We start from the raw sequence: 15639 nt of genomic DNA, 5'->3' as shown, positions 1-15639 counted from the left end.
TTGTAGAACTAAATTAATATTAATTAAAATTAATTGGTTTTTTATCCTTTTCTGCAAAGACGAAAAAATTGAAAAATAGTTTTAACCGTTCATTGCATATTTCATTCAAATATTCCAAGTAATTAATTGCTTACATTCCCATACTTATATAGCTAATAGCGGCATATCGCCATAAAGCATTTAGGCGCACTTAATAAATACCAGTTCATTAACAATTTCAGCAATATCGTTACGCAGGTATCACTGGTTAGACCAACTAACAATACAGTATTAGTAACAAACAAGCTGTACCTTTGATTAGACTGACATTTGAATTGATAATAGTTTCTTGTTATCTTTGCTAATAATTTAGTTGACAAATAGCTATGAAAGTTTGAAATAAAATTCCTTTTTATGATTTTTATTAAGTTTTACATATTATAATATTAGCTTAAAGTGAGGAACAGAGTGTCTTAACACTAGGTTTCTGCCTATCATGCTGTATGCGGCATTGGTAGAACGTGTCGCCAAAAATAAAATAATATTAGTTTACATGTTTTTTTAAGCAATCTTTATAGTAAATATCATTCTTATGTAAATTATTTACAAAAATGTCACTTATTCAAAATACAATAAAATTTCCTAAAATCCCAATAAAATATAACAGCTTCACTAGTGCATAGTGTTAAAACACTGCGTTCCCCACTTTCCGCTGAATTCGAAGGCATTGCGTGTTAACTGCGGAGCTCAACGCCGCGCTTTTTTTCGACACCAGAGCGAAAAAAAAATATATATATTATTATTTTTGTAAAATGACATAAATATATATAAATATTACAATAGTTTAAAAAAAACTACTAAGATATCTCTAAGCTTTAGCAATCGCTGAAGGCGTTAAAACTCTACTAGGCTATTCATATCATTTCTAGAATAGAACGTGTGGTCCTTAATTAAGACATAAACCCATAGGCTTTGTAAGAAACGTGACCCGAGAGGTATAACTACATCACACTACCTCAGTAACTAAGTCACATACGTGGATGTAGAATAACTAGAAGTCTTGCTCTAATATATTGGTAAAACTTATCTGGTGGAATTTCTTGGTGGGCTTTTAAAGATATCCATCTTCCTCCTCAGAGGAAGCCCCATTCGTAGAAATTAGATATTTAACATTTTCATTTCTTCATTATGGTAACGAGGTAAACGTGCCGATGAGTTCCCCCACTCAACAAGCAATGCCTCAGGAATACGGTTATGGCAAGGAAGTATAGCTACAGCATGAAGGAATACAGTGCGAAAAATGACTTGAATAGGTGGAGGTCGATTAATAGACTCGCCTGTTAATGCGCTGATGCTGTAAATCTAAACCAAGTCTTCAAATTTCATATAAACCAGAAAATGTTCATTTCCAATCTCATGTTTATTTATTCACATATATTTTCAAAGCTCTACTTACAGATTAGTCTATTTTAGAAAATATTAAAAAAAAACTTCCTGTGACCATATATCTGTCTGTCACTTCTGTAGGCATTTCTTCACAGTGTTCGTGTTGCAATACTGCCGGTACAATTTTATGTCACTTCGACGATTTTATCGAGTGTGCAAATGTCGCTCGTAATGGCCGTCAGAGATCGCTTACTATATCAATAAACAGATTTAGGTCATTCTGTAAATATAGTTTCTATAAAATTTCAATAAAATCAATTCTATGTATGAAAGGATGAAGAGGGAAGAAAGAGTCCTTCATCTTATTAGACTGCAGAACCTACTTCCATGACATATACGGACATACTTCTCCACTGCGCTATAATAGCGATATATATTTTTCTTATTTAAATCCTTATAAAACAGCTTTGGTTCTGGATATTTAAAGATATGTTCCAATAATAGAAGAGCTTATAAGAAATAAAATCAATTCAGTATTTACTATAATGGCTGCACTATTAGGCCTAAGTGGGTTGTTGTCTGTAACACGTTACGGGTTAAGTGGTCTGTACAATAAAATTTTAGTACTCCACAAACAGCTACCAGTTGTTATATAAAGTTACTTAAAAAAAGGGGGGAATAAACGTTTGAGAAAGTACTAATGTGATATTTCATTATATGTACTTTAACACTCGTGGTCCAGAAGCCTATACGCTAAGGTTGTGGGCTCGAATCAGTTCTTAGATGGATATTTCATTGGTTTGGAAATAACGTGGGGCTGACTTCCATCGTTGAGCAAAGACGTAGGAACACCTCAGAATAGTCTTGTTATTCACCCCAGGAATTTAACAACAAAAGATAACCCTGGAAAATTAAAAAAACCCTTTACATGGACATATGTGCTCAAAGCTATAGACCAGGCCCCCCTGAAAAATATGTCAAGATATGTCTTTATCGTCAAGAAAAAAGAATGATTAATCGCAAGGATTCTTCTCAGATTAAATAAAGAAAAATTAGCAATTTAATATAAAAAGTATTGAAAGCTAAAAAACCACATACTTATATTAATATTAATTTAATTTCTTACATACTAAATATATTACTTTTAACATATAAATCGATATCCTCATATAAACCAGTAAAGCAATTACGCGTAACAAGTTCAAACACGTCTGTTCGCGTTCCCACATTGTGCTTCCATGTTAAGTTAATTGCTTGGGTAACCTAAACTTAGGTCACCTATCTGAATCGATACTAGATAAACACTCGCAAGTACTAGTATCGATTAGGTGATATGAATCGACAAACGGAAATCAAATATTAATTTGTATGTTTTATTTGTTATTTGAATATTATATATATAGATATATATATTCTTATTATTATAATAATAAGCCAGCCAGTCATGGCACAGGGGCACAAGCGTGTGACTATAAATACAACAAATTGTGGGTTCGATTCCCATTCAAGGAAATTAAATATTATTTTTTATTTATTCGCTCTGGTGTCGATGCATAGAGCAGCGTTAAGTTCCACCACTAAACACGCAATGTCTCCAGAATTTGACGAGAAAGTGTGGGGGGGAGTGTGGCAATGGTTGAGAGTTCAAGGTCGTATACGAATTTATATGATTTATATGATTATGGGCCAAGCAAAATAGGGGGTGCCCCTTAAAATGTAAGAAAAAAGAGGAAATAAATAACAACTTTAAAGCGCTGTTTTAATAAAATTAAATTACGAAACCATTTTTCATTGATGTAGAGTAATATAAAAGAGATATTCAGAATTACTTTATATAAGAACTTATTTACCAAAATTCCTTACCAGATTTTTGATATGAAAAAAATGAAATTCTAATATTTTACGTGTATGTACGTACTCGTATGAACAATAAGGACAACAATTGGATATACTTCAATCTTGTTTCATATTGCACGCATCGGCACGCTGCCGCCGCCGGTAGCGGCCACTTTAACTTCCATAATGACTTCCATAACGTAATAACAAAACAGTTTCTACTTTACTAAATAACTCGGAAATGAGAAATGGGGAACATTTTTATATTTATACATATATATTCTATATAAAATATATGTCGTTGTTCTTATTTAAAGTCTGTACACTGGGAACCAGTTCTTCATCAGGGCGGTCAGTCAATACTCCTATATATTCCAAGCGAAGAAAGGAGTGAGAGAAGATTGCATTTTGTGATGCGACCCTGTTGTTGACCATGATACTCAGACTTGAGGGATCGACTACCGATAATATTTCTAAAAGCATTATTGTCTAAATATAGGTACATCTATTCATGTCAGCTTTAACGCTGTACCTCTGATGATGCAGGGTAGGCAGATAGAGCCTATTGTTAACACACTCCACTTCTCACTCTCCAACCTGTCGGAAATTTCCGCTATTTGCCTCGACACCAGAGCGGAGAAATAAAAAATATCACATATTTCATATCCTCAAATGAGAACCAAACCACAACCGTCGCGTTACATCAACACCTTTCCCCTGCACCACGACGGTCTTTGCAAATCACAAAAACAAATGAATAAGAAAACACATAATAATATTTTTATTATTCGAAACAGCGTTGAACACCGTCCTCTTCAGTAAATACCCAATTGTATACCGTAATGGGAAGATTACAATAATTTTAGCAATTGTTTCTGCATTAGCCGCATCTGATCTGCTATCATTGTACAATGATTGTATTACTGAGAATGTTCGAGTAAAATAGATAACCTAGTTATTCTTTGAAGCTTTGAAGGAGCTTTTGGAGAAATTATGTTTTTTTTTTATTTTTATTTCCCGCTCTACCCCGGATGCATGGTAGGTGGAAATAAGGGAACCTAGTGTAAATCCCTCCCTTCCAATTATGCCTAATATTAGAAAACTTGCCTGTTGAGTGGCGGAACTCAACGACGCGCTTTGTCTTGTTATCAGAACAAAAAAATGCAATTTTTCATTCTTCTTAAAATTATGTAAGAGCGCGAGCTTTATTTATATATTATAGTACTCAACACGTAATGCCTACAGAATTCGGCAGAAAGTGGGGAAGGAGTGTCTTAACACTAAGTTCCCTCTGATACAGCGTGAAGCTGATTTAATTATTTTTTTATAGTATATAAGATATAACAATCAGAGAAAAAAAAATATAAAAATAATATAAGAAATTTAAGACAGTTTACAAAAAAGATCCTTTCATTCACTCTAAATAACTCGTATATAAAAGTAAAGATCTAGAAGTATAAGAATAAACAGTGTCTGAAGGAGTGAAGGAAAATAAACGATAAGTTCCTCTCAAGCACCTGACAGTCTCATTACCGTGCTAACTATTATCAATGCAAACTGTGAACTGCGCCCACGCAGCACAATGGAGGAAAAGATTATTTTTTTTTATTTTTATAGGAAAAACTTTATTAACTTAAAGCTTATTATTTTTTCTTTTTATAATAGTTTTAAAATAAAACTGTAATAAATGCTGCTTATATGTTATTCTATATTTTTCGTTATTATTATTCCAATACATATAACAATCAGTCGTAATGTAACGCGATGGATGCGAATTCGATTACCATTTTTGGGAAATAATAATTATTTATTAACATTTTAATTTTTCGCAGTACCAACGCAAAAAGCACGGCGTTGAGTTTCGCCACTCAACAATCAATGCCTCGAATATTTGAGGGAAAGTCGCGAAGCTGAAAAAAAAAATCTAAATTGCTCACATTTTGATAAAAATCATACAAACGAATTTCACAATTACTACTTTATTAAGGTTATTAATTTTATAATTCATTAAATTAGATCATAAATAATAAAAAATAATAAATAATAAAAAGACACTAACATTATATTCACTGTATGTATGGTTTAGGCGCAAAGTATCACCTCTCACCTCGACAGCGCCGCAGTTCTACTTGACAAGCAATTAAATAATGCTCGGAGTGTTCACACTAAATTCAATATCTCGAAGCAACGCAAGATCTAGTTCCGAGATCCTTTTCCCACTACTATTTGCGTTCGAAAGGTTAAATAGTATATTTATATTTTTTTTAATTAATAATTAAAAATTTATGTAAGTGATACGTGGATAAAGGGAAAATTAATTTATTTATCTGTTTTTTTTTTAATACTAGTTATTTTGGAGTACGATTTAAAATAAATATTGGTTTTACAATTAAATGAATTTTAAATTAGATGGTCTTTAAATATATTTTTCTTATTACTTATCAAACTTAATCCAAACATTTAATGTCATTAAAACTATATAACCAGCAAAGGAAAACTGAAATTAATAATAAATTATATTTTCACTAATTATTATTTGTAATATAATAATCCAAGTCAATACGAGAAGCTAACGAGATGCAAGTAAAAGTGTTACATAGTAAGTGATTCAGGGCTATCCAAGCTCCAAGTAACTGAACACGCTTTGTTTTCTCGGACAGTTCCCACAGCGAAAATAATTTACTGTCTGTTCAACAAAATATCGTATTCGCACATTACTTTTGTATCAACGTAATGAATTGCATATAAATAAAAACAAATATGTTAAATATAGAACATACTCTGTGGAATCTATTTATTGTTTTATCTGTACATAAAGTACTTGTCACTGTCAATTTTGGCGCCATAAACATAATTCCTCTCTAACACAAAACTATTGCAGTTTTCGCTTCTGCAACGCTTTGGCGCGTCGTTTATCCTTTTAATTGAACTCTACATTAAGAGTTCGTACACTACCGACATTATTTAAGCCTTAGTGACACGAACGCATAACTCACGTCGCACCAGCCATTACTGTAAGTCAAAATGGCGGCTATCAAAGAGAAAGCTCGCTCTCTCACATCATTCTCCAAGCTATAGTCTACGAGCTGCTTGAACCTAGGTTGGTTTAAATATTATTATAGTATTTTCAACTTTATATATGAAACGTAGAGTTTGTTTTTATTTTATTATTTGTTTGAATTTTATTCGCCATAGTGTGACAGGGTTAAATTTATCAATTTACGAAGATTGTTCTTGGTCTGGCATTATTAACACGTTACCGTCGTGTTTGGAGCGTTGCAATGGTTGCTAAATATTAAATTATGGATATTTTAGTTGGTGCCATGATAACATATTGTAGTTCAGTGAGGAACGTATACGTTATTGATACTCGAACTTGCTGTTAGAATACAAACAGAATGCATTTTATTTTTCAATAAGGTATCTTACATACTAGTTTTATTTTTTATTTAAGCTAAATATTTAAATACATTTTTTTTAATTTCCATTTCCTCGCTCTGGTGTCGAGTCAAAGCGCGGCGTTGAGTTCCGCCACTCAACACGCAATGCCTCCAAAATTCGACGGAAAGTTGGGACCCAGATGTGTGCGGGATACAGCGTGAAGCTGATTTATTTATTTACCTTTCTTCCGTATAACAGGTTAAGCAACGAGAACCTAATGTCAAGTCACTCCGCTCTCCATTTTCCACCTCAATATGAGATATTGTGTATTGCACCACTAATGCGGTGAAACAATTATAATTTAGTGTCTTTTAGTGTGTACAATTTTGTTTATTCGATCAAACCAAAATAGTCAATTGACTTACATACAATCAAAAACAGTGTAACTGTGTCACCAATTCACCATGTACTTTAAATGCTATAGTAAACTATAGTAACTGTAGAAAACTCTAAAAAGTATAGTAAAAGGATATTATTATTAATATTAAATTAAATAAAACACCACACCTTATACACAGTGTATTTAAATAACATTTTTAGTTTCATCCGTTTACAATAGAACGAGGACCAACGATCGCAAATCTAATAATTGAAAACGCCATCACAAACAATTTAGTGCAATTAAGTTATTCTAAATATCGACTGACAACTCCTACTGACATGACTGACAGAGCTTGTTTTTTTTTTTAATTTCAGTTTTTTTTTCGATCTTATTCCTAATACAGAGTAAATGGCAAAAGATTAAAGGAACTGTGGCCTTAATGTTATGAGAAAAAAATATTTTTTTATAAAGTATATTTATATATCTATCTATTTAGTATATGATTTAATGAATATAATTATTAAATATTAATATTTTAAATAATTAATGCCTTGAAAATTGTATAAACGCTTTCGTTAAAACGAAAGTTTAGTGTCGTATTTTGCTATAATCGATTTAATTAATAATATTTTTATATATTAATAAGAGACAAAGGAAATTTACAAAACATGAGTAAAAATCACTTAAAAATGTCGAATGTTAAAATAAATTCTATAATTAATTATTGTTCTTCGTTAAGAATAAGTCAGAAGTCTTAAGCGATAGGATAGTACTAAGAAGTGACTAAAATTAATAGTTAATTACAATAATAGATTCAATATTGTCAATGGCACCATACTTTTCCTGTAGATGTATGTAGGTACATTTAGATTACTTGACGAAAAATTATCAAGAATTATAATATATTTATATTAGATAATAATATAGTGCGTGCTAATTGAGATTTAGGAAAAAAAACCTTAATCGAATAGAAATCTCTCTTCCTTATCGATTTTCTCTACTTTCTCTTAAAAATAATCTACAGATTCGTACCCGTATCTCTCCATTTACTACATCAATTTGATGTCGCTTAAACTTATACGTATTATATGTTAGGTATAACCTGAGCTTAAATTAATAACCTAAAAATACTACTGCAAGAAATGTTAGATTAAAATTAATAACTAAACTTATAAATTTTTGCTAACGTTTATAAAGGCTATTATTTTTTATTATACGCTACAGTTTAATAAGCCATACTATAACATATTAATAAATAATTTTAAAAGAAACTTATTTTATTTTTTTTTAAATTATTTATTACAAATTTAAAAAAAAACATAATATGTGTTCTAAGATTGACACAAATCTTAGAAACTAATATGAAACTTAATTATTCAAATCTAATTTAACTTTTCATCAATCCTTTATCTTTTGAATATAATATTGGTATTTACAAATTAATTTAAACAATATATACATATTATATTTTAAAGTAAGAAAATTATGTCTTCTAGACCAGAAAGAACCTTAAATAATCCTTAAATCAAACGCTATATAATTGACACCATCTAGTTCGTAAGCACAGAAATATAAAAAAAACTTGAATTTACCCTAAAAATATATTTATAATACAAAAATAACTTTACTAAAAACTGCTTAGTAATAAATAAATAATAGTATCTTTTATTGGTAAATTATCACTTATTTCGTTCTAATATGTGAAATTATACGACGGAGACTTTTAAATTTATAAAGTTATTTAAAAAATCAATATTTTCATACTTATTTCCATTCAATTCCAGTTTCCTATATATTTAAAATAATAAATTTAATAGAACATAATTAATAAGTGATTTAATCACAATATTTAAATAATAATATTAGTTTGTTGTTTTTTTTAACTTTAGGACATCTACCGCTTTTCGCGGGATCAACAGTTCAATAGATGTTTTACAAACAAACAAACACGTCTAATTTTGTAGGCCGATATTGAAACTTTATCAATTATTATACAATTATTAATCCACAGTATTATTATATATATCTGAATTCTATTTTACAAGGCACGCAAATAAAGTTTATAAGCAGCTTAAAAAAAACAACACCGAATAGAGACGTTAAATATTAATTTGACACTTAAATATATGTTATTTTTTTATCATTATTATTAATTATTATATTAGGCAATAATATTATAATATAATTGGAATTATATATTGTAAATATACTATATAATGTTTGAATTCAATTTTACAATTAAATATTTTATTTTTATAAGTTTTTTAATAATTAGATAGAGTATAAGTTTTAGTGATAAAACTTATTTGTGCTTTTTACATTAGGTTTAGGCTTCGTTCTGATTACATATATATACGTAAGAAAATTAAAACAATGATATGAAATAAAAAATATTATAATATATATTCCAAAAGTTTCACAATCAAAAATTATTAAATTATTTGTGCAAGATATATTATGAAAGGATTATTTAAATAAAATATTAAAAAAAAAATTGGCAAATACTACTTATTTATTATACCTAATAATCATTTTAAATCGTTGTTTTAATTTTTTTAATGTAAAATATGTCAATTAGAACGAAGATTACAAGGTTATAAAAAATGAACATTTTACGCAACTGCCACTTTTTATTTTTTTATTTTTACGATCGTTTCTAAACTAAATACTACAGTCCATCTTTATAATATTTTAGAGTTTATTTATTGTAATTATTATGTCCTCGGTTGAAGTATCTTGTGAAATGTGAAGTTACATGTATTTTCCTGAAAAATTGTTTTCATAGAATTAGTAGGTGAGTAACAAATGTTTTTAATTCAAATATCAAGAAAAAGATTGTATTTGTATATTTCGTTACAAATTTTAATACTTAAAAAGATAGAAAAGAACGGAGAGCTTTCTTACTTTAATTTCTATTAGTAAAATACGTGATAGCTAACATTATTTAATATTTAATATGTAAAACATATTATTTTAAAAATTATAACGAAATATACTAAGGTATAATAACAACAGTGTGAAAGGTGATTAGTGTAATTTAATAAAATACATTTAATAGAAGACATTGCCTTTTCTAGCATCTAAACAAAAATAAATAATACAGAAATTCAAATATTCAAAACTGTATTAACATTTAATATGGTTGGATTTGTACGAAAATGTGCATGTGGAATGTGGTGGACGTAAAAGTGTGAGTCGCTATGGAATATAATCAATTGTAGATATTAAACTAATAAATACTGGATTAATTCGTATATTAATTAAATACTGAAATATTTACTTATTTTAAATACTTGAATGAAATATTTATATATATTTTTTTATTTACATGTATTTTGTGAAATAAGCCAAAAGGTACATTTAGTTTTTATAACAATTTTTCTTAATAATTTTACTATACGTTTCGTTTAAGCATTTGGTAAGTAATCACTTTTTTAGTGATTACAATGAACGTGTGTGTCAGTACAATTTATTTTTACTATTATTTTAATAATACTGTTAATATGAACTAATTTCGAAACCGACACAAGTAAAATAATCAATAAATAAAAAATTTATTAAATAAGATGACTTTGACCTAATAAAATAATGAAATGGAAAAAAACATTTAATTTTTAATAAAAAAAAACTAACGAAACATGCATTTAACCTATCTATATATAAATATTAAATAAATTAATTAAATTTAATTAAAATAGCAAATTCCAAAGCAATACCGTGCTAAGCGAAGGTACAGACGGGAAAGAAGAATCTATAAGACTTACAATTATGATTAACTGCTGCAGTAGCGTTTGTGGCTACGACTGCTGGTATGCCGGTCATAGTGGGGGTGCCGCGATATCGAACTAACCAAACATTTGTTTTATGTTATCACCTGGAAACAGCAGTAAGCAGAACATACGCCAAGAAGCATCTAGCCTATAAACTATTGCCTCGACCACATGGGTAGGGTTAAAAAAAACTGAATATAAAATTGATTTTTAAATAAAAATAACAATTTCATATTCACATTCAGGATCAAATAAGACAGGGGCAAAGTGAAATAGAGAAGAGTGCTCAAGATGGAAAGAAGAAGGAAAATTGGTACTTCTATTAGCTTCTGTAAGCAAATTGAAGCGTCCTAACATCGCAATCCTATATTAAAACTATTTTAACAACAACTTAACAATATTGGGTTCCATCTATTTTATCCTCATTTAAACTGATGTTAAAAAACACCTAAACAAGTAAGTTATTTATTAAATCATATTTAGTTCACAACATATATGCCTTAGCTAATTAAGATGAAATTTGGTACAATTTAAAAGTAATATATTTGAAAATATTTTATTATTTTGGTTAATCTCTTGGTTATTTCAAATTTCATCTGTTTTAATAATATATAGGGCATTTAACATCAACTAACATCTATTTACGAGACAACATTGAATTTGGGTTCAGATACAACATTGTTAATACTTACCGAACAGAAGGCCTATGATAACGATACCAATCACCCCCATTATTATCATCATCTGTAAAATTTATTTTATTTGTATTTTATTGCCTTAGAAAATATGCACAAAGATATATAATAAGTTCTTTGATTTTCACAATTATTAAACATTTTAAAGGAAACTATTTTAACCGGATTAATCGCGTATATTTGGGATTTTTGGAAATCCGACGTTTCGAACACTTTCCAGTAGTCCGTGGTCGCGGGTAGACTGAGGTGGCATTCGTCAGTTGACATAATTATTATATCAAACTACCGCCAAAGATTTCCTGACTTACAAAAATATTCTAATTAGTCATGTATTGGGATGCCGTCTGGTTTTTAAGGCGATAGTTTTGTTTTCCATCCTCAAAACGCGATGTTTCGAGTGAACGAGAAAAGAAGGAGTTTCTTGAAGCTTACCTATTGAGGTAGTCTTTGCCTACTTTGTACTATATGGATGCAATGTTAAGTTGAAATAAATTCAAATATAGACTAATAAATGAAGATATGAAGGTGATATGTCGCATTTTTGGACTTTCGCTGTTCTATTCATGAATGATGATGTTATGTGTTTAAACAATTTTAGACCATAAAATAACCTCGTTTGTGACTATTTTAGAACTTGACTATTTGATAAAGGTGTATTGAACGCAATTTTTGTATATCAGTTTTCGGATTTTCAAAGCTTTGAAATCGATTTTCTCAAAATAAGAATTTTCCAAAAATATCACCTTCATCCACTTATATCTTCAAATATAAACATCACTATTAAAGACAGAGTCAAAATTTAAATTGATAATGATATAACATACCTTCAAATTCTGTAACCAAAATTTGTTTTTCAAACTCTTTGCCTGTTGCTCGAACTGCGACGCTCCCTGTTGGAGGGCATCTGAAGAAAACAATACAATAGATTACAGCTTTTCATAATCATTATTATTAAGATTTAGTTAATCAATATATCTTTAAAGCCAGGGGCACAAGTGGGACTGTGAACGTGGCTGGTTGTGGGTTCGATTCCTACTCGTAGATATGAAATATTAATTTAAATTTATATTTTTATTCCTCCACTCAACACGCAATGCCTCCTGAATTCGGCGGTAAATGGGGAACGGACATGGAATGTCATAACAATAGGTTATATACCCTGGTGTGTGCGAGTTACAGCATGAAACCACCATTGACTTTGAAAAGAGCAACTGTTGAGTTTCTTGCCGGCTCTTCTCAGCAGAACTGCCTTCCGAACCGGTAGTAGCTTTTTGTTCATATGTTCATTCGACGATTCAAAAGTGCTTATAATAAGTTTATTTGAATAAAGAATATTTTGAATTTGAATTTGAATTTTGGAACTGTTTTTTTTTTTTTCATTTTAATGTTATACCTGCTCTGTCATCTAGCTCCGACAACTTTGCGTCTCTGTCCAACACCTTCTCTACATTAGTTTTCATAATATCCACCACCTGAAAATGTAATTATTGAAAATATTTATTTTATAGTGCTTTTCACATTTTTTTTCTCTCCGTAAAAGGTCAAATATCTTTAATTATTTGAAAATATACCTTTAAAATACTATTTGGCTAAATTCAAAATTTTAATTGTAAATTTTTTAATGTTGTTTTTTTTTAATAAATTCTCACTTCATCCACTTGAGCCTGAGTTTGCTGAAGCCTTCGTTGAGCAGCAATTTGTTGGGGTGTGCGAGGTCCTCCAATGATTTCTCCATCTGGCCCAGTTTGAGGTTCTGGAGGCGCTAAGCCATCGGGTGCTCCACCTTCCGCTGCCCTGTGAAAAAGGAAAAGTATAACATAAAATCAATAAAAAGTGAAAATTCTAATTTATATATTTCTTTCACATTCTTTTTAACGTCACGCTGTTTTCCGCTAAATTCTGGAAGCATTGTATCTTGAAAAACGCAGAAGTTAACGCTGCACTTTGCCTCGACATTAGAGCGACGAAGTAGACCTCAAGTTTAGCTTAATTTTACAACAGAATAATTACTTATACCGTCAATATAATAGGGAAAAAGTACTTTATTTGCCGCATAATCAATACCAGTATTAAAATCATTTTGGCAGTGTGCCATTCAAATATATGAAAAGTAGGCCATTATGTTCCCTTTGTAAGTTACAATGTTAATCTTTCTCATTAAACTGGTATTACTTAGTTACTATGTGTATTTCCTTTTTTTAAGACACCATTTTCCAATTTTTTTTTTCTTTCATTTTTTTCCGTTAGAACTACAGTAAAAATGTCTTAATTTAAATATAATAATATATTTTTTCTTTGTAAATTTAATGAAAACTAAATAAACTTAAGTAATACTTAGCTAATTAGAAAATAATACAAAACAAATGAGCTACTATTCCATTCCAATCCTCATACGACAACAATATTATAAAAGTAAACAAAAATTATAATTAATATAAAATCACAAAGTTACATAGCAAGTACCAATACCTAATACTTTCCTAAAATAGGAATCGAACCCATACCTCATAATGATGAGGATTATGTTTAATACCAACTAAATATTAATAATCTAACGAAATCCACAAATATAAACTTACATATTCGCTTTTCACAAAACGTATAATTTGCACTGAAAAATTAAAAGCTACGAAGTTCTATACAGCCAAGCTTCCCACTGGCGCTGAAGCTTGCCGCAAGATCGACTGAATCGGCCGCAGTACCATCGCGCACGACAGTGCTAGGTTAATGTTTTCAGACCTGCGTCGTGGCGATGGGGCTAGGATGGGATGGGATGTGATGTAACAGTTTAACCTACTTTTATGGGAAATTATACTAGTTTTGTATCATCGATTTGTCTGTCCTACTAATATTATAAATATGAAAGTTTTGTGAGAATCGACGTTTGTTCTACTTTCACGTAAATACTGCTGAACGGTTTTACATGAAACTTTACAACAATATAGCTTATATAGCAGAATAACATATAGGCTACAAATTGTATAATTTGGTTATAATATAACAACACACTATTTAACATATGGTATTATACAATCTAATCTTAGTCCGTTAGCATTGTGTTTTTCTAAAAATATTTAATTTAATAATATTCCACATATAGCTCCCATATTATCAATAAATTTTAACATCAAACATCACAAACAATTTTTTACATTATATTCCAATTTTCTAATACTTCTATAGAGCTATTGCCAAAAAATTACCATGAGAATGTACTATATATTAAGTATAGCACCTCTCGACTCGCCAGTACCGCAGCGTGCCAGGACGCAGGCGCGCCACTGCGTGTGTCTCATCGATTGAGAGGCACTCGTGGGGTAGGTCCGGGGTGGGATGCACGTTTTCTCAATGAATGCAATTCATGTATGATATTTTATATATACATATATACATATATGCTTGGGATATCGGTAATAGCCTCTATATATGGCTAACAATGAAAGTCAACTAGTTCACAATTTCGTAATTTTTGATTCTGATGATATGAAATCTATTCTAACATCGGTAACACGTTAGCTTTGATAACAGGGTAGCCAGAAACAACGGAGAGTTAAACGCTACGGTCTCTGCATTATCATCTACCTACCCACATTCCCTCCGAGAAGTCTTCATGCTTTTTACTGCCGCTCACTTTTCCATCATAAATCTTTTTTGTCATTCTTTGAACTCCGAAGTCATTCCATTTTGCCATCACCATTCTTTCATCACTCTTTCCGAAGAACTTAAACCACCTGAGAACGTTCTTCTTTATTCTCACCAAAACTTAGAAATTTACTTATGATGTTACAACAATATAAATCGATATTAACATATAATATTAAAAGAGATGAAGATAAGTATCTAACATCTTCTCCGCGTTAATTATTTCGTTAAGCCGGAGATAAGGCTAAGCCCGAATTAAACTAATTAAGAAGAACGTATTTCGTGTGATTTATTTATTAATATATTAAAGATGTTGAGCCCAGTGGCATCGTAGAGGCACAAAGTGTGACTGTAAACAATAGGTTGTGAGTTCGATTCCCACTCGAGGAAATGAAAAATTTAATGTTTCCATTTTCTTTCCTCTGATGTCGGACAAAGTGCGGCGTTGAGGTGCGCTACTCAACACGCAATTCTTCTAGAATTTGGTGGAAAATGGCAAGCGGATTGTCTTAACACTAAGTTCCCTCTGCCTACCTTACTGTGTGCGGGATACAGCGTAGAAAGTAGG

At 30.3% G+C, this 15639-nt stretch overlaps 1 protein-coding gene across 3 annotated transcripts; it reads right to left on the bottom strand.

The window, feature by feature from the left end:
• Nucleotides 1-7148: 7148 nt before the first annotated feature.
• On the bottom strand, nucleotides 7149-14143 carry LOC146536214 (neuronal synaptobrevin-like). 3 transcript variants are annotated; one of them, XR_014878239.1, is made up of 7 exons: nucleotides 14009-14143; nucleotides 13079-13223; nucleotides 12823-12901; nucleotides 12254-12333; nucleotides 11427-11478; nucleotides 10729-10838; nucleotides 7149-9729 (listed from the first exon to the last, which is right to left on the bottom strand). XR_014878239.1 is itself a non-coding variant. In XM_085189883.1 (7 exons), coding segments are annotated over exons 1-7 (441 nt in total). In that variant the 5' UTR covers nucleotides 14011-14143; the 3' UTR covers nucleotides 7149-9727. The 3 variants fall into 3 exon arrangements, 2 of the variants coding, with proteins under 2 accessions (XP_085046009.1, XP_085046010.1); XM_085189883.1 differs by having other exon boundaries at nucleotides 10729-10809; XM_085189884.1 differs by lacking the exon at nucleotides 10729-10838.
• Between the last annotated feature and the right edge of the window lie 1496 nt (nucleotides 14144-15639).

Source organism: Heliconius melpomene, chromosome 9, assembly GCF_056956725.1.
Source record: "Heliconius melpomene rosina isolate 202511_hmr_F chromosome 9, ASM5695672v1, whole genome shotgun sequence".
Taxonomy (NCBI): domain Eukaryota; kingdom Metazoa; phylum Arthropoda; class Insecta; order Lepidoptera; family Nymphalidae; genus Heliconius; species Heliconius melpomene.
This window is presented reverse-complemented; position numbering and strand designations above follow the sequence as displayed.

Excerpts from the sequence above, each read along its gene's own strand:
- LOC146536214 (XM_085189883.1), bottom strand. Across the intron at positions 12,902-13,078 it reads CTCAGGCTCAAGTGGATGAA|GTGGTGGATATTATGAAAAC; the intron begins GTGAGAATTTAT and ends TTACATTTTCAG. Across the intron at positions 11,479-12,253 it reads TTTGGTTACAGAATTTGAAG|ATGATGATAATAATGGGGGT; the intron begins GTATGTTATATC and ends TAAATTTTACAG.